Source organism: Ochotona curzoniae, unplaced genomic scaffold (assembly GCF_017591425.1).
Source record: "Ochotona curzoniae isolate NIBS_2020 unplaced genomic scaffold, NIBS_Ocur_1.0 contig_1014, whole genome shotgun sequence".
NCBI lineage: Eukaryota > Metazoa > Chordata > Mammalia > Lagomorpha > Ochotonidae > Ochotona > Ochotona curzoniae.
In genome coordinates, this window is record NW_024464920.1 from 26,073,611 (window position 1) to 26,093,989 (window position 20,379).

The window sequence follows — 20,379 nt, forward strand, 5'->3', positions numbered from 1 at the left end:
CTAGTTACATACAGAGTAAGTTGCAGATATTTTGAATGGGCATCTAGCAATGAAAATTTTGGATAAAATGATAGAGACTGCCTGAGGAAATCTACCACAATTTGCACAGATGAAAGGAGACCCTTACAGAAAACACTGCTAATTACAGGTGCAAGTTCTACATCTGTATCTTCAGTTGCACACCAAGAAAGATGGCATAATTTGGATTTGCTTTGAAAGGAATTTCATGAAAAATTTCAATCCTGTCAGCATCATCTATTTCTGCATTATGTTTGTATCAAATTTGATTATTGTGAAAATCAAAACACACCTATTTCTACCTATATAATTTTAAGACTGTTGACGGTCCGTTGAAAATTATTCCTCATCAAGGGCACAGATTCCCCAAATCACAGGGTAAGGACTCTATCAGGAGACACTGGGCAGTATATTAGCATATTTTCCTACGACTCCTTAGAGAGCAGACACAAAGCTGATTAGCCAAAGAAAACAGCTATGTTTTTCCCAGTATTTCTTCTCACTCCATCAACTCCTCATCTTCCAGATGAGGAATCAATGTACAGTTTACACGATCATTTCTACTCATCACTGAAAATAAAACAAGACTAGTAAGCACTGACTGTGCCGAGGGCCCTCAACTCCCAATGATGTCCACTGTTAAGGAAATCTCTTTTGTCGCTAAACTGGTAAAGATGTTCTAATAACATTTTGACAAAACGATTGCTCTGGGGACAATTTCAGATCTTTTTGTGTAAACCAAAGTCATTAGAAACAAATGAAAAAGCTCATTTGTTTGTAAACATGGGTCTAAAAAAGCCACAGAAAGCATAGTTATGAATGGTACAAATGAGCCCTGTGAGAAGTCAAGATTACAGGGAGAGAAGGTTCCCCCCTAGTGAACATGAAAATTGTTTATGAAGACCTGAATATACCCACAGTCATTTTCCTGTGAAGTGTTAGCTCAGAAGTAAATCTTTCACTAGAATTTTATCATCTGGGAATGTCATCTTTGCTGTTTTTCTAGGTATGCTAAACCTAGTATCCATGAACAGTGTAATTGTCCCTTAATCTTAAATTAAAATAACTCCTTAGGCAAATTTCCAAATGTTTTGCTATGAATATTTTCAATGCTGTATTATTTCTTAAGATAAAACATCCAGATTCAACCAAAATATGAATGTAAGCTGCCCGATTTATGTTATAACCCAAGTCACAACTTAAAATAATGTTATGAACTAATAGGTAATTATGTATCATTTCATATGAAAATAGATGTGAATTAATAGCAGAATTTTGCTTTTGGCAATCATATGATATGTATACTCTTTGTGAAAAGCAACTGAAAGCATAGATAAATGAACATCAGTGCCTACTTCAGGTTTAAGACACTACAGGTGACTAATATTTCTTTAACTCACTTACTTCAACTTTCATAACTTTCAAAATAAGAAAATGTATAGCTGTATTTTTAAAAACAAAATTTTGTCATAATGAAATATACACAACATATAAAATGTTTTTGACTAATCATTCTGATGATAAATTAAAATACCTTCTAGAGGAAAAATCACATTTATCAAAGACAAAATGATTTTAAGAAATTGGATAATTAACTGAAATGTGTGTCTGTTTTTAAGCAGATTCTCAGTAAACCTAATTCAGCCAGTTACTATATTTCAGTCTCAGCAAGTCAAGGTCAATGCTTTGGGATTAATTTTTTATCCTAATTGAACAAGGTTCAAGTATATGAAGTCTAAAGTCTCTTCTAGCTCTGTTGATGCAAGATTCTTTTCATTAGTGATTGTATTAACATAGAAACGTGGATTTAATTATCCTCAAAGACACCAAAAAAATGTTTCAACCCATTAGCCTCTTTAAGTGTACCTCTTTGTTTCAATGGCTCTATCCATGGGGCTAATACAGACTGGGTCCCAACATTTAATTTAATGAATTTACAATTAATTATTTGAAAGTTCACTTGCCTACTCTAAGAATCAAAAGTTTTGGTTGGAGTTTCCTTGCCAATACTCTGAATCTTGTCTGTCGTGTAAGTCCTTAAAACTCAACTCTACCAGGGAAGGCAATCTGGACTTTAAATTATCACACTGAAAAGTAACCTGTATTACAAAGGCTGATATTTTGCACAATGTCTTCCACCTCAACTCTGTTTCAATTTCAGCTTTTAGCATCTGTCAATTTCCTTGCCTGGAAAACAGAAATAATAATTCCCAAAGGGTTGTAACAATGATTAAATAGATAATATTTGTCTCATGTTTAGCAACATGCCTGGTGCACACAGAAAACTTATATAGTAATGGTTTTCCTTTCCTAATTTCTTTATTAACATTACTATTAAGAGAAAGTTACAACTGAGGATTAATGGAATAGACAGCAATAAAATGTTTAAAAAGTCTCACTGAACATAAAAGTAATTAACTATAAACAACTTCACTTAAAAGTGTTACAATACAGTATATTTTTGTAATTGCATCTAAATGCACTAGCATATTTATCAATCACAGATGATGCCACAGAATCTATGTAAATGATTTCAGAGGTCTCAGTAATGGCTCCAGTGCAGGCAGAACAGAATTTCACGTGCAGTGTGCAGCCAGGGGCTCCAGGAAACGTGGTTTGGCAATGATGCTGTTAGCTAGAGCTTTCACTGTGCAGCTACGTAAGTTCTCTTTCCAGTGGGTCCTTCTACTTGTGCCCAAACACTACTTGTTTCTTCCTACTAAACCTTACATAAAACAAAACTGCAATATCAATACCACTGGAAAAAAAAAATGAAGACTCGCTGGATTTCAAAAGAACAGTGTTACAGAAAGCAGAGAAATAGAAAAAAAAAAACAAACCAGGAATGTATCTGCAAGTGTTAAAAAATAATGCTTGCTACTCCTTCACATTTTCATTGTGCATGGTTACAAAAGTGGTGTATGCTTCTCTTCCCATGTAAAAAAAAATGAACTGTTGGCAAGGGACCCTTCTTCTTCTTATCCTACATTTATCAGAAAATCCTATTTCAAATCACTGTATTCCCTTTAAGTGGCTTTTAAAATTTAACTGAACTTACCTTGAAAGGAACATTTACTTTATTTAAGCTGGCAAAATATATATGAAATTAAGTTCTTCAGCCCATAAATAAAGTGGTTGCTATTTCCAGGAGTCATGAAACTGGATGGTCAGGGAGAGGGGTGAGGAAGGTTAAGTATCTGTGCTACAAGGCCACTTTATAAAATAGAATTGCTAAAGCAGAGGTGCGCAAGAAATGGGGTAACCCAGAGAACATTAAAAAGAGGAGGAAAAAATGAGACATCATTGAAAAAGCAGCAAGACAGAATGAACACAGGTTAGAGAGATGAAGGACAGAAAGGGCAAATTCTTTACAAGAAAAACAAAGGAAACACAGCAAATCGGTTTAGGACTTCTAATTTCCTCTTTCTGCTGGATTTTAAGCTCATCCCACTGAAAACCTTATTAACCCTGATACTTAAAATTTTCTGTCTGTACTCATGACTTTCTTGCACATACAAAATGTGGCACATTGATAAGAGCTCCAAAACCCTTTCACGGAAAGAAGCAGCGGGACCAGCATCGTGGGTAAAGCCACCACCAACATTGCTCGTGTCTTTCTTAGTGTAAATATTGGTTTATCCACAAGGGATGATAGGCTGCTGCACCTCTAATCTAGCTCTTTGGTAACAATTGGGAGAAATCAGCAGAGGATGGCCCAGGTGTGTGGGCCCCTGCTATCCCTGTGGGACAAGTTGAAGCTCCTGGCTTTAACCTGGCCCAGTCCTGGCCGGTGCAGCCATCTAGACAATGAGCCAGCAGATGGAAGATGTGTTTCTGCGTGTGTGTCTCTGTCTCACTTTCTACACCTCTGCCTTTGAAAATAAATAAATCCTTTTTTAAAAAGGTAGAAAAGTTAAGATAGCAACGATGACTCACATTAGAACAGTGAGCAGCAGGCTGATAATATAAATAACTGTAAGAGCACAACATAATTTAAAACTTAAGAGGTATACAGTTGTGGTACAAGCTGTGAACAACTGACAAGTTGTTGCATTTATAGATGCCTCTGCTAACAAATGGAAATAATGGCTTCTGGTAATTGCTTGTCTATTTATTCAAGACTTCAGCTCATCCTGATTGAATATTTGAACTTCTTTTTCACTCAGCTCTGGTGCAACTTCATAAATCTGAGTGTTTGCTAAGATACAAAGTCTACCTATTTTTAAACTGGTGTTGCCTGAATCATAATAATTAAGAATTGGTACTTTTGTTTAACTGTTAAGATGAAATATGAATGATGGGAATGAGATCTTAGTTACAAAAGTAAATTCATAAGCACTGTTCCCACTCAAACTGTGTGGCCCAGGTCTGAGCACAGCAGAATTCCACTATTTAGCTCTACCTCAAGAAAGCACTTTTGTTGCCCAAAATTATTTGCAGCAATAATCATAATCTTTATATAACAGTTTTCTTCATATACATGTTGAAAAATTACACATGTTGCTTGTGCCCCATAGGTATTACTTTAATAAATGTGAAGGATCAGTATAAATGTATTTCATTTTTTCCCTCATGCACTGTCAAGCTTGGTTTGCTTTGGAGGGTTGAGTCTCTAGCCTGAGAAGAACTATCATAATTTAATTATCCTTTTTTTTTGTATAACCATGAAGCTGTCATAAATCATGATGAATAATATAATTTTTCCCACTTATAAGGTTCCCAATCTCAAAACAGATATTATTTTGGCCAAAGTAATTTTCAATTATTTGCATGTGTGGGTAGATAGGTATACATGTATATTGGCCAATACATAATTTTGTAGGTTTTCATAATTTTAAAAGACAGATACACTATATAAGAAAAGGATACACATTTTAAAAATAAAGAACTATTATTCGCTTAAAATTTGAGATATTCCATGGGCTTCCCTGAAAGATTATTTGCAACTCCTGCTACCTTCTATGTGAAACAATAAAATGAATGATGCATTTCACATGTGCTGTGGAATATGGACTGCCACAACTAAACTTTGGTAAATACCTACTCACAGAACTTGGATGATACAATTCCAAAAGCATGTCTAAAAGGTAGATTCAGTTGTATTTTTTTATGTTTGAAATCTATGAATGCATTTGCACATATGCCCAGCAGGCAGTGGTAACAGCACTGCATACATCCGAGAGTAATGAGAATGAGAATAAACATGTGTACATTGAGTGTCATCACGCTGCATGTTTCAACATTAAAATAAACATGGTTTACTTAAGTGTGACAATTAAAGAGAAATTATTCCACAGTGGATGTTTGGCACAGCAATTGAGTAGCAATCTCAGCCAGCCATATCCACACTGGAGACCCTAGTTCAAGTCCTGGCTCCTCCGCTTCAGGATTTTGCTGGTTTGTACCCTGGGAAGCAAAAGGTGTTCACTCAAGACCTCGGGGCCCTGACTTTACTTCAGACACCAGGATGGATTTCTGGGCTCCCAGCTTGGCCTGAGCCAGCCTGGCTCTTTTGAATATTTGGGTGAGTTAAACAGCAGGTGAGAAATCTCTCGATGTCTCTTGATATCTACCTCCTGAGTCTTTCATTCAAAAAATGAAAACAAATATTTTTTTTTAAATTAGAAATCCATTTCATTAGTTTATTTTACTTTCTAATAATGTAAAAAAAATTCAGGGGACAAGACAACAGAAAAAGAAGCAGCTAAACACTCAGGACTGAAGAGATGCTAAAAAATAAGCTTTGTGTTACTGTGAACTGTTTGAAAGTCTCTGTATTATACTGTCTTCACAATGGCCTCTTCCTGTGTTTTTCCCATATACAATTAAAAATAGGATGGCTCATGATGATTATAATTTTAACTGAATTATGCAAACAACAGGAGAGAATGACCTAGTTAATTCTTTGTCTTTTTTTTTAACTTTACTTTTCCTTGATGAAAATCTTAAGAAGTGCAAGCAGGATGAAGTCATCTAAAATCATATGCTTTACTCCCCGTATCTCCCTGAAATTTCCTAAAAGAGCTTACAAACTACCGACTATCAAGTTTCACATACAAAGCAGAAGTTCTGGAGTATGCGCTGTGCTCTAGGACTATCATGTAAAATTATCATAAAGCTGGTGGATTTAAAAAGAAATGTGTTCTCCCGCAGGGCTGATGGCAGGAGACTGGAAGCAAGGAGTCAGCAAGGCTGGTTTCTCCTGGAGACTGAGGAAGAACCCATTAAATTTCTCAGTGCCATCTACTGGTGGCTTTGGCAGTCTTCATTGTTCTTGGTTGTGGATGCCTCACTTCAATTTCTGCTTCTGTACTTAATGGCTCACCTCTGTATCCCTCTGAGTCTCCTTTCTGTGTCTTTCATGTTAAGGAGACTCATCATTAGATTTAGGGCTTTCTTTAAATTCTGACCATGTCACTTCGAGATCTTCAAGTTAATTGTATCTGCAAAGATCCTACATCTAAATATAGTGGATGTCACAATCAGTGTTTATATTCATTTATTTTTAAAGGTTTAGTTATTTATAGAGAGAAAGAGGCACCCATGGGTATGGGGGTTGTGGTTAATGCTGGCACAATAGCTCAACTGGCTTGGCATCCCCGCTTGCAGTGGCAGCGTCTTCTATGGGTGCCAGTTCAATGGGTGTCCCAGCTGCTTCACTTTCAATCCAGCTTCCTTCTTGTGTCCTGAGAAAGCAGTATGGGATGACCCAAAGCCTTGGGTCCCTGTACTTCTGTAGGAAAGCATGAAGAGACACCTGGTTCCTGCCTTCCAATTGGCTCAGCTCATCTGGGGGGTGTACCAGTGAATGGAAGATCTTTGTCTCTCCTCCTTATAAAACTGCCTTTCTAATTAAATAAATGAATCTTTTAAAAAGTAAAGAAAATGAAAGAAAGATGGCTAGAGATCTCCCATCCAGTGGCATATTTCCTAGATGGCTACAATTGTCAGAGCTCGGCCTGGCAGAAGGCTGGAGCCAGGGGATTCTTCAACATGTTGCACAGCAGGGCCCAATCACTGGGGTCATTAGCTAGAAGCTAGATTCAAAGTGGGGGGCCTGTACATAAACTGGCACCCATATAAGGAGGCTGGCATTATAGATGGTAGCTTGACCCTACACACAACACTAGCCCTGCAGCCCATAGCAGGTGAGTGCTGTTATCACTCCTATTAGAGCCAAGAAATTACTGAGGTGTTAGAGTTCTACATGACTTCCCCTGAGATACTGTAACTTATAGATTAAAAAAAAAAACTCATGCTTAGAGAATATTTTGTCATAATTATCATCTTGTTGAATAACTGTTGGAACAGTATTAGAAAGAAGTTTATTTTTTAGAAAGAAATAGCTAAATCCTATCCTTGCATGTGCTGGCATCCCATATGGGCACCAGTTCGTGTCCCAGCTGCTCCACTTCCCATCCAGGTTTTGGCCTGGGAAAGCAGTTGAGAATTGCATAAAGCCTTGTATCCCTGTCTGCTTGTAGGAGACCTTGAAGAAGTTGCTGGCTCCTGATTTCAGATCAGATCAGTTCCAGCCACTGCAGCCAATTGAGGATTGAAACAGCAGATGGAAGACCTTTCTCTATCTGCTAATCTCCGTAAATCTGCCTTTAATAAAAATAAATAAATCTTAAAAGAGAAAAGGAAATTCAACATGAGTTATTTTCATTTTTACTCTGCGATGATGTGAATAGAATAGGATAGGACAGAGCAAAATAATGCTTATATTCAGGGAGGAAAACATACAAAAGCAAACTGCTGATATTGTTGAAGGACCCTCCTCATGAACAGTTAGCAATGCTTATGTTATTTTGAGAAAACCTGGAGGAACTTTTTCCTTAATAGTAATTAACAGCCATTGTAATGACTGTCAGACTCAATGCATCTAAAGCTGTCACTGTACTCTACACATTGTAAATAAGTCAGAATCCTTTGGACGCTGCAAATATTTTTGTTGGATGTGAGGCTCTGGCTTGGTAAATAAAGATTGCCATTGTAAGTTTAATCAGCATTGTTCCCTTAGTTACCCATATAAATCTATATTAGATTAGGACTTGTATTATGATAAACAGGCTGTTAAAACAGGGCTATTTTATAGCTAGTCAATATGTATATCTTTGGATAGATGACACAACAACTCAATAATATTATGAAGTATCATATTAGGCAAACAATACTTCCATAATAAGAAAATAACCATTGGCATAAACAGGCAGAAATCCAATTAACCTGTAATAAAAAAGTTAAATCAACTTTCTTTGCAATAAGAATACTTCTGTAAAAATTAATATATCTTGAAAGAATCTTGTTAACTATACAGTTAATAACATCATTTTAAAGGTAAGATATCAGGAAAAAGCCCAAAGTACTGAGAAAAGCAAAACAAATGTTTAGTTATTTTTGTATTTGCATAAGAATATGAAATGATTCACTTACATTAAAAATTAGATGTGACTTCAATAAAATAAAAAGAAATATGCAGTTACTGGAAGGATATTAGTTCCCAGGGAAATTTAAGTTCTTATTTTACCAGAAAGGAAATTAAAAATAAAACCAGACTGGTAAGTCCCTCAAACAGGTTATTCAGTCAAATATTTATCCCATTATGGACTGAACTAAGTATGCACTGAGTTCTGCAAATAAGGAAAAAAGGTTGTGGAAGAAGTATGATTCTAGAGTTTAGAGCATAGAAGCACAAAAAGCCTTTCTCTATATTCCATCACAGCCATAGTTAGCTCATTTTAATATAAGACCTACATGTACACAAATCACAACCAGGTTAGTTATCGCGGGCTAGGAAGACGATTTCACAAATGAACACTTCCTGCATTTTCGTCCATATAACTTTTCCAGATCTCTTTGGCCACATACTCTAATTCTGGAATATAGATCGTCTAAAGCTTTGATGAAAAAGTATAATCAATTAACTGAAATTTTTGCAATTCCCAGCAAATTAAGACAACACAAACTGATAAATTGTAACATATACATATACATATATAAAACATTTAGAAAATCTTCTTATAATAATAAAGATGCTGCTCAATAGGCTGACATTTTTTAAATCCAACGAATCTAATCTTGAGACAGGAGTCTAAGCGGAAGGCCTTTTTAAAAAGGTGTTGTTTGCACTTAATCTTGCTGTTCGTTAGCCTAATCAAAGTGGATGTTTCCTTGTAAAAATCTGTTCAGGTGCCAATCTGCAGAAATTAAAGCAAAATTGTGGGAATTATGGGTGAAATTGTCCTACATCTAAATTTGCATCCGAGTTAAAATCTTACATTATTTATCTAACATCTAATTACCATTGGTCAATCCCTACCCTGTTTGATTTTGCTGTTTTTATGCTTACCATCGAATCCCTGGAGCCGTACAGCATGTTACACAAGACATGGTGGAGATTACTGTATATTCAATAACCAAATCAAACATGGTGAAAGTAAGTAGACTTATAACCGTGGAAGAAATATGCCAAATACTTTATATTGGATGCAGAATGAAAGCTAAAAATCAAGTGGACTGTTAACCAGGTATCCATCCCTGAGTTGCAGACCCATGAACTTGTCTCTGCAAACTGGCACATTCAGGAGCATAAAATGTTAAAGATTTTTTGAGTCTTAGACCCAGTTATCCAACTTCTGGGAATATATCCAAAGGACATGAAATCGGAATATGAAAAGGTATTATGCAATCCTATCTTTATAGCAGCAAAATCCATATTAGCAAAACCATGCAGACAACCCAGATGCCCATCTAAACAGGAATTGATAGAGAGACTGTGGTACATCGACTCCATGGAATACTACTCAGCCAATAACAAGAATGAAATTCTACCATTTGCACCAAATTAGTCCCAACTGGAGCCCATTATGCTCAGTGAAATGAACCAATCACCCAAGGACAAATATCATATATTGTTTTTGATAAGAGACAACATTTATGCAAAATATAAGGGAAGTAGATGTACAGGTCAACATGCATTACATATATTCTGAAATGAAATGGGTAATGGAGCCTGGCGTAACAGGAAGTTTAGGTGCATTGCACTAAACATCTCTACTCCTGACAGACTCTCAATAAAATAAATACACCTTGATAATAGGATTTTACATTTTCCAGCATTGCCTATGTCTGTTGAATAACAGAATGCTGAACTTGTGAGTCAATGACTATACTATATTTAGCATAAATGACTATAGGTGAACAACTGAATGGTTTTACTAATATGGGTGAAAATAGGGTGGAGGAAAGAAGAGGAAGGGAGGAACGGAAGGCGCAGGGAGAATCCCTATACCTATGAAAACTTATACTGGAAAATAATAAACAAGAAATAAAACAAAACAAGAATGATTTAGGAGGGATTAGTGCATAATAAGTTGTCAAGAGTGAAGATGACTTTGACAAGTGACAATGTCAGAGGTTCCCAAACAACTCTCTACTTTAAAATGACAATAGACAATATCTAAGCATTCATACTGGTGTTGTGCAGGTAACACTTCATAAAATAACCAGCCATAACCACTGACAAAAAACTCCCTATGGCCTAAAGGAATGGACAGAGGGTAATGCTCCCTTAAATATTTTATAAGTATCTATTAAAAGTAGACCAAAAAAAGACCCTCAAATTTTGCATTTGCAGAAAACCAGTTCAAGTAACTACCTAACAAATATTCATGTCAAAAGATTGTTCTGAAAAATGTTTAGAATGAAATTTGCCTAAGGGTTAAAATAAGGAGATACATAAAGCTGTATTGTTAGCATTCCTGTACTGTAGGAAGTGTGAAATCGGGAACGAATCAAATAAATTACAGTGTAGGATGCTGAATTACTTCACATTCAAGAAAACATATGAATGACTAAGAATACAGCTCAGTTTTCATCTACTTAACATAATCCATAGAGAATATAAATACTTTTTATAGCATCCTTCCTAGACCCTTAGAAATTAAAGTAAAATAATTTCTCATATTCGGATGAAAAAAAGGCCATTTTTATGCAAGGTGTCAGTAGAAGTCTACCAGAAGTACTACTTGACTTGTAAAAGCGATATTAGCTAACTAGTGAAATAGTATTTTAAGTAAAATATTCAAACATATGTAGAAAAACCAGAAAAAGTTCATTGAACTTTAAGATATAAACTGCCACTTTATGAAACAAAATGGAGCAAGTAGTTGCATATTTCAGAGGCAAATGTATAAAAAGGACATTAAGAATCGTATGAGGTTTCCAGGGGCATTTGTAAGAACAAAATCCAGGAATAAATCCTTGTAATGTGCTCCATATTCACATTTCTGTATCTAAAATTGTGACTGTGTTTTCAAACAGATAGTTAAAAGTCTTTGGATTTTCAATGAAAGGGATTAATAATGAATGAATTAAAGGCATTTATAAAAAATGATGAAAGAAGTAAAATCACAATAACCTGCAAATGTTAGGGTTGAAGGGCCACAACTTGTCTGGGAAATACCAGCTACTCAGCATTGCTGAACCCCCTGGCTGAGTCCTTTATCTCTGCATAGTACTTTGACCACCTCATGTACTTCCCAAACTCCATATATCTACTTCTACATCAAAGCAAAAACTCATGGAAAATGAAGTTAAAGGAAGTTTATCTGGGCCCAAAAATGTTTTGAAATTCATGCCCATAGGGAATGTAGGAAAATGTAAATTATGACCAAAACATTGCATGGATTTCATTTTTTTTCTTATCAAAGAAACTCAATTTTCATCTCACCATGAACTTTTCCATGTACCCATTCACTAGTGCAGTGGTGTTCAAAATCAGTTATTCTACTCTCTGGGTGTATGGCAATTCTTTCTAGAAAAAAAAATTCTAAGGATCCATGCATTCTTAGAGAATAAGTTCCAAATTCTAAACTATCACAGATGTGTTTTGTAATAGCCCTTGCTTTTCTTCCCATTTTCCACAAGTAATGCCTCTTTTTTCTCCTCTCATCTTTCATCTTGTGAAGGAAGTAGTATTATAAAAACAAAGAAAAAATTCTAAATATCAGTGCTGACTTTTTAGAAATGAAGTTTTAAATTTTAAAATTTGCTGTCTTTTTAGAGAAAAGCCTAATCAAATTGTCAAATACAATGTAAGACTTCTGTAATAGATTACTATGTGATCCCAGCACAAAATTTGAGAAGATTGTAAAGAACTGTGTCACGCTGTAATTTTAAAAATATTCTCATCTATTTGTTTTATTTACATGATTTCTCAGCCCTTAAAAATAAGATAGGAATCGAATTTGTTGTTAGCCTTATCTCCTTCAGCAATGAGTAATATATACCCATAAACACACAGACTAATTAAAATATGGGCCTATACTTTTATCTCATACTGAGCGATTTCTATTTGGGGTTGTGATGAAATTAATTAATGCAATGATAATTTGACTTAAGAGTCAAATTAACTCAAGGTTTTATGATAGCATAAAAACATGATTTCCTATGCATTTTTTGGAGAAAGTATAGTAATGACAGAACAAATGTTTCTGTTATAACAATATACATACAATTTGAGAAAAGAAGAATTATTTAAATCTATTAAAATGTAATTATATTTTTATGTGGCTAATGGTAATTAGGAACGAGTTTACATTTTAGATTTCATTGAAAAAGTTTTCAAAGCTTTACTTAGTTTTCAAAAAAATACTATAGAAGTCAAATCCTTGCAATTTTGCATAATTTTTTCTTTTTATTGGTAATATTTCATATTTCTTTTGGTGTTGCATGAAGAAGAATTTTAAATGTTAACTTCAACATCGTATTTTAGGAGATATATATGGAAAATGACTGACTCCTATTGAATTTTCTTAGTGAAATCTCTCCCAGCACCTCTTTTATACCGTCCTCAATAGTGCTCAAATTATCTCTATTTCTTTTCATTTCCATTAGCAGCTCTCAGGGTTGGCCACTTTCTTGACCTGGCATTCACTGAATTCCCATATGAGGGTTTATCAAAACCCACAGATCCCTTTTACACCTGTCTGAGTTTGATTTCAGTTTTATGTGAATATTTCAAATGCTTATTATCAATATCACCTCTATACCATCCTCTTAAGGTTATGTTATGTAAGAGGAGGAGTTTTGAATTTTTACCGCACAATAACATTAGGGAAGTAAACGCATGACACACTCCAAGCATCTAATGTACACCACACACCTAGTTATGGGATGTGTGAATAAAGGCAGATATGCCATCTGACTAAACAAGCTAATGACTCAAAATTGGATCTATGTGGGGAAATTGCATGATATACATTCACACATACCGTGCATGAAATTTTGGATGGTTATAGCTTCTGTAATCACAGAAGATTTGGAGGCATTTTCCCTTTAGAAATAAGCCTGAAGTTCTTCGGTACAGTTACCTTGTCCACGAATCCACCTGTGGCCCCAGCATCCCATACAGGTGCCATTCCTATTCCCAGCTGTTCTACTTTTGATACAGCTTCCTGCTAACACTCTGGGAAAGCTATATGTAGGAGACTTGGAATACTCTCGTGGTTCTGAACTTCAGACTGACCTAACTCCGGCCATTGTGGTCACTTGGGGAGTGAGTCAGCAGAGGGGAGATAACTTCCTCTCTATCATTCAGACTTTCAAAAACAAACATACAAGCAAGTAAATCCTTAGAAAAAAGAAACTTGGGTGAAGTTCTAATACGTTAACTGGTTCTTCTAAAACAATACCTAGTTAACGATAACACTGGGAGTCAAGGTTAATTTCATCCCCAGTTCCCTGGAGGCCCACGAAGCCTTGCCTTTTCATTATTCATACAAACATCCTGATATTTTCACTCTTCAATAAAAATTCTCATATAAGAGAGCTAAATCAAATTTCAATTTGAACACAGAACATGGATTTCTAGGGGCTGGGAAAGGTAAGCAGAGGGAGGAAGTTAGGAGAAAAATAGAGGAAGTTGGATGTGGATTATGGATTATGGCAAATAGACTAATGTAAGAACTGGTAGTAACAGTGAAACCTGTGTGAGCAGTATAGGGGAACTCTTTGAACAACTCCACAGTTTTATTCTGAAAATTTAAAATTATTCTGAAACAAAAAGTTAAAAATATAAAAAAAGTTATGTCAAAGAACTGACAAAAAAAGATCACAACTTGAACCGTAATAGACAGGCTCTAAAGCTTTGGAGAGACAATCGGATAGATCACAGTGGAAAGTGCCCTTTGTCCCTCTGCATCTGTGTCGTCTAACAAGAAAAACAAGAAAAGCAAACAGGGTGGGATAAGGATAACACGGAAAGGAAAAGGGTTGACTGGGGCTCTCCACACCACGAGCAGGAGCTGTGGCTGATGCAGCCAGGCACATCAGAAATGGTAACTGAATAAGCAGAGCAAGGAGGCAAAGTACTTCTTACCTGGAAACCAAGACAAGTTTTGTATTCCATACTGTGTTAGATGCTTGGAATGTGTCATTCATTCACTCACCTAACACGACTGCACGATACAGAATTTAAAGTCCTGCCTATCATTCGATATATATCTAAAAGGGTGGAAGTGATACAGACAGAAATTATATAAAATATTCACACAAAACTGAAGTCAAAACTCTGGCTTGGCCTACTTTAAGAAGTAGCGGAAATGGACCCTGGTACTCTAATCAAAAACATCTATGGTAATAGTTTGTACTGTATTTGATACTTCAGGCTACAATTTGGTAAGTATCAAAAGTTAGTAGAGGGTGACCCTGACACTAAATCACTGGACATAGGTTCCGGTCCCTACATTCCCATTTAACGTTCTCACTGCTGTTAGAGGCAGTCAAAGGAAGCAGCAGGTATCTGGGAAAGAGGTTGACGTGGGATTTCCTGGGGGGTCAGTGTCCTACAGGCACTCTTTCACAGAATTGTCATGATCTGTTGTAATCAGCAACAGAGAAGCCAAGCCAGTTTCACCAGACTGTTTTTGGGAATAATTCCAATTTGTTCATGAGTGTTTCTGACTCTGAAAATAGTACGCTTTGCCTACATCTGTGTTTCTGCAAGCGTGACCCTCAGGGCAGCAACACTGGCATTACCTGGGAACTTGCTGTACATACAAATTGAAGGGACTAAATCTACAGATCATAACGCTTGAGGTGGAGACCAGTAAACTCTGCTTCTGTAAGTCTACCTGAAAAGTGTGATGAAGGTTGAGGTTTCAGAGCTACTGGCTTACTGCATGTAGCTGCATTTGCATAAAATTGTTGCTAACAGTCACTGCAGCGAATATTAGCAGTCCACTGGTGGTTTTAGTTTTCATTTGTTTACCTGTTTGAGCAAACACTTATTACTGACAAGATCTTCAGTAACTGTAAATACTACAGAGCCACCTGCTGCAGGGTTAGAGGTAGGCAAGTGGTGATGGGTAACAGCAGAAACCTAATGTAACTCCAGCAACGATTATTAGAAACTTTGAAATGTGGTTTTTTTTGTGTGTGAAAAAAGTGAAATTATACATAAAACAAAACCACTTATTGCCTGAAACATAATGAATCTTCTGAAATACATAGTTTGCTTATTATCACCACAAAGACAATACCATAAATAACAGCAGAGCTGATTTGTGAATAGTGAAACACATAGATTAGGCTAAAGCAATGTTCCCTGGGTGTTTCTCAAGCATTTTTTTTAAAAAATAGAATGGTATTTGCTTTTCATTTTCAAAATAAATTTCCAATTGATTTCTATGCAATCTGCTATTGTAGGGTATATTTAAGTTAAGTGAAAATTCCAGTTCTCAATATGTATGTTAGGAAATCAATATCAAATACATTAGATCATTGCTTTGTATTAGCTTATAGTTATAAGTTTCATTCTTTAACAGTATTTGAAAAATAATGCATTATTTAAAACACACATTTAACTTTAGGTTAAATTTATTACTTGGAGAAAACTCCAAAGGGCCTTATTATGATATTTACATAGGTACCTGGTAATGTTTTAACAGTGTTTTAACACAGGTATTAAAAGCAATAATATGCTTCGGGTTTTTTACTCAAGAAAACATAGGTCTATCTTTTCTTAATAAATTAGTATCAACAATAAGAGATCAATTTCTATCCCCTTAATTACATTTTGTATGCATGTAAAAAGGCTATCAGCCTGCCCCTCCCTCCTTCTTCTCCCTCCTCCTGTCTCTTGCTTTTCCCCTTTTTTGAAATGAAATTTTCTGACCTCACCAGCTGCCATTGTAGTTTTTATTTCCTATATTTTTGAATCATTTATGCTGTTCTCTAAAGAAAAGTTGACAATCTGTCTCTGAAACAGGATATTCTGCTGAATTTAGCACCTAAATTGCACTCTAGTAAGACCTGAACGTAGTTCAATTGCTTTTCATGCATGGCATCACCATTAGAATTCAGCAACGGTAGCACTGGAATATTTTCACATGGAACAGAATGCCCAATCATTCAACTTATCCAGCATAATTCTTGAATTTTTCTCTCTGATGCTACTATCACTGTACCCTTCAGTTGCGTTATCTCTGTTTGCACCAGCTTTCACATCCACCCAACCCATTCTTCTGATTCTAACATCGCTGAGTTTACCCACCTTCTCAAAGCATCATATAACTGAGCTGACCAGCAGTGCAGCACCACTCAAACTTCCAATCCTGCTACTTCCATGATTCATTTTTCCTTGGTTTTATTACCATAAATATTCATCTCTCAAAACACGTTATAAATACATTACTACATTATCTTTGTTGTACTTTTCCTTAGATAATTTGTGCAAATCACTCACTTTATAGGTCCAATTAACCAATAAATAGTTCATTGCTAGAGGCACATTCTCAAAGAAATCTAATATTCCCTTTATTGACTTAAGAAAAAAAATTAAAAACCTAAACCCAGCATCAACTACAGGACTGTACTATGATCTTTTTGTTTTGTAGTATGATTTTATTACTATGATCTTTTTTTTGTAATATGATTTTATTATCTAAGACACACAGATTAAAACTCTGATCTTGACACAGTGGTAACACAGTGGGCCTCATACCCCCAGCCATATGAGGGCATGCTATATTGCTGGTTTAGCAAGTTATAACAAGCATAGAGTTTGTTTACACTTAGCCTAGTTAAGAAAGAAAAGCAGGAACAACAACAACAACAAAACAATGAAGAGTGTGACTAAAGAACTATAAAAGCATTTGAGTCAAATTTGCTTATGTTAGCACAGACATTGCAGTTTTATCAAAACCAAAGTGAGGTGATGTTTTAAGAAATTTCATTTAAAGGAGTTGTGGCAATGCTGAATTATTCAAATTTACAACTCAAAAATCACTGCACTTAGAGAACTAAACAACAGCCCACAGGCCTTCCTCATCCTGGGATCCTTACACATGCGCACCTGTTCCTCGGGTCTGATCTGTTTGTCGAACAAACTTCTATTCATCCTTCATGTGGCTAATGATACTCCTCCAAAATGCTAATTTCTCCATTCTTTGCATTCATATCCTGTCTTATGTTTATTTTTCTTTAAAGACAAAAGTATTTGCTTATTGAGCTGTATTTTTTATTAACTTTGAGTCTTGTTACTCTAATTTTTTTTTGCTTTTTATCTTTCAGTCAACATTGAGAATGACTCTATAGTTTTGTTAATGTCCATGTTTATTTTAAAGGTAGTGCTTCCTGAATGGCCACATATTTAATGCTTTTTTCTTAAAGATTTTTTAAAATTTTTTATTTCTTATTGGAAAGTCAAATATACAGAAAGGAGGAAAGACAGAGAGGAAGATCTGTCTGTTAATTCACTCTCTAAGTAACCACAGCTGGAACTGCACTGATCTGAAACCAGGAGCCCAGAGCCTCTTTCAGGTCTCCCACGTGGGCGCAGGGTCCCAAGGTTTTGGACCATCTTTGATGGCTTTCCCAGGCCACAAGCAGGAAGCTAGGTGCGAAGCAGGGCTACCAGGATTGGGACCCCAGTGCATACAAGGCGAGGACTTTGGCCACTAGGCTATCATGCTGGGCTCCATATATTTATCTTAAAATACGGATTTGCTTTTATTTGAAATCAGAGAGACAGAGGACTCCTACACACTGATTCACTTCCTGGATGCTAGGCACAAGAAGGGTCTGTATATGGAAGCCACAGCCCAGAATTCAGTCGAGTTGCGGGGATTCAACTCGAGTATCATTTGCTAAGCAGTGATGCCAGGAGCTAGAGGGAAGCTAGCATTGGAAGAAGAGCTGGGCCATAAAATGCCGATACTGTGGGATATGGCCATCCAACAGTCTTATCAATGGGCTTGCCTCAGTAGCTATAGTTTCCAAAAGCAGGGAGTGATTTTGCTTGAATGTGATCCACAGAAATATGGTAAGCAATAATATAAACCAAATTATTAAAAAGTTGTTAAAATCTGCTTACATGGATCAATTCATTCAAAGGTTAAAAATAACTGTCAGTTCTGAGAAAGTGTATGTGTTTGTTGGAAGATAATAATGTAAAAATCATAGGGAGGTAGGCGAAGGATATATTCTTGCATAATATATCTTTTCTCAAAAATGCACAAGTGACCTGTATCAACAAAATTTCAGATTATTTTGAGTTATTTTATGAGTTCATGGTTTAGTAGTAGAATTAAAGAAGGTGGTTAAGAGTAGAAAAAATTTTGTGTACCATTTTAGGTCAAATGTAATAGTTTTCAGAATATAATGTCAATGTGTTAATGAAAATTCAATAAATAAGGAGGCTTTAGTTCTAGAAAAGATGAAATATGACTTTTATCACCATTTTCAAATGTGTTATGGGTCATCGGCAGATGATAGTGATAAATCATTTCCTTTTTAACTCACTTTAAGATCAAGAACAATTAACTTCAAGGGTAAACATGAAAATTCTTCAGAATAAAAGACACTGTGACAAAGTACCAAAGAGAAAATGCAATGAAAAATTTGCCGATCATGTCCTTCAAAGTAGAATAGCTACCCTTGACATATAGTCATTTACATGTTAAATATATGCATAAATGATTATTATTGGAGCAAGTAACAATTTGTTCCATAAGTCGATTATATTGATTGTGATTCTCTATTTTTATTCAGAGTAACTTTCTTTGTTGCTCACAAAGTCAGCTCTGTCACTCATGTCAGGGCTAAAGCCAAAGTGGCACAGAGACCATCATCTCACATTGCCCGTTTGCTCCACTTCCCTCCCATCTAACTGGCTAAGCATGGGGGCCAGAATCAGAATAGCAATGGTATGAACTGCACATAGTACAAAAAGGAATAGAAAATTGTAGAAATTCAAAGGTATTGTAAAAAGATTCAAAAACTGTGGCAAGATCACTGATCTTTAATTTATCTTAATGCTCAGTATTCCTTTCATAAATAAGTGACATTTAGTATAATGTATTTTCCCTCAAAACTAATTCTAGTGAATAACTTTAACCTCATATTATGCATCCAAACGCTATAATGTAAAATTCCAAGGTAAAAGTTTAAGGTCATTTTCAAGGGTCATTGAAGGGTCTCAGATCTCTTTCCATAACCTTTTTGCTTTTAATTTTTAATATTCACATTTGTTATGCTACTTTGTTAAGATTAAATACTGGTAACTTTATTACAAACTTTATAAGGAAACTTAAACACCTTGGGACTAAATTTAATTATCTTCCTCTAATGAAATGGAGGAACTATCACAATTTGAAATAAGGCAATACTTGCTGTAAATATTCAAATAAGGGTCATAAGGGCCCAGGTTAAGAAAGCTTAAAGTAAATGAAACGTTCCTGTTAGGAGTGTGTTTTGGCTTTTATGCTGTTGTCTTATAAATTGTGAACCTGAAATAAAACTTTGATAATTTTTTTTTGGTCTTTTTCTCCAACTGAGAAGTGGAAACTCTGAGTTTAATAACATCCCCCCTCAAAATCAGAAATGCAGGATTGTTTCAACTTACCTGTTCCTGTTGCTGGAAATCCAATCTGAAATCAGTGTTGATGCTTGCTGGTGACAGTGTTTGTTGCCAAAGCTGCATGCCAGCATTATAACTTCTCTACGTAGCTCTCTGGATATTATCAAAGGGGACAAAAATGAACAGGAATTACTAACATATGAAAACAGAGTGACTCCTTGCAAAATAGTTAACAAACAAATTATTGATACAAAAATAGATTTTATCCCTGGAAATTCCATGCTGGTGAGTAAAGGCCATTAGTCAGAGGGCAAAGTAATTATCCCCAAAGTTTTCTCTGGAAATAATTTGTAGTAAGGGGCGTGGATCCCCTTCTCTGTATCAGCAATGAAGGCATATTTGAAAACAGCAAGGCAATGCCTTAGTTCTTACTATCAGCCAGTGAAAACTGCGCCACCCATCAGCAGCCCCTCCAGCAAAATGAAAGGTAAGGTGAA

General features: G+C 35.7%; 1 protein-coding gene across 1 annotated transcript in view; it reads right to left on the bottom strand.

The window, feature by feature from the left end:
* TRHDE (thyrotropin releasing hormone degrading enzyme) overlaps positions 1 to 20,379 on the bottom strand; it is a 363,319-nt gene that overhangs the window by 17,285 nt on the left and 325,655 nt on the right. The window contains exon 15 of the mRNA XM_040990020.1: positions 19,928 to 20,035. Coding sequence (XP_040845954.1) covers positions 19,928 to 20,035 — 108 coding nt within the window. The remainder of the gene's footprint in view (positions 1 to 19,927; positions 20,036 to 20,379) is intronic.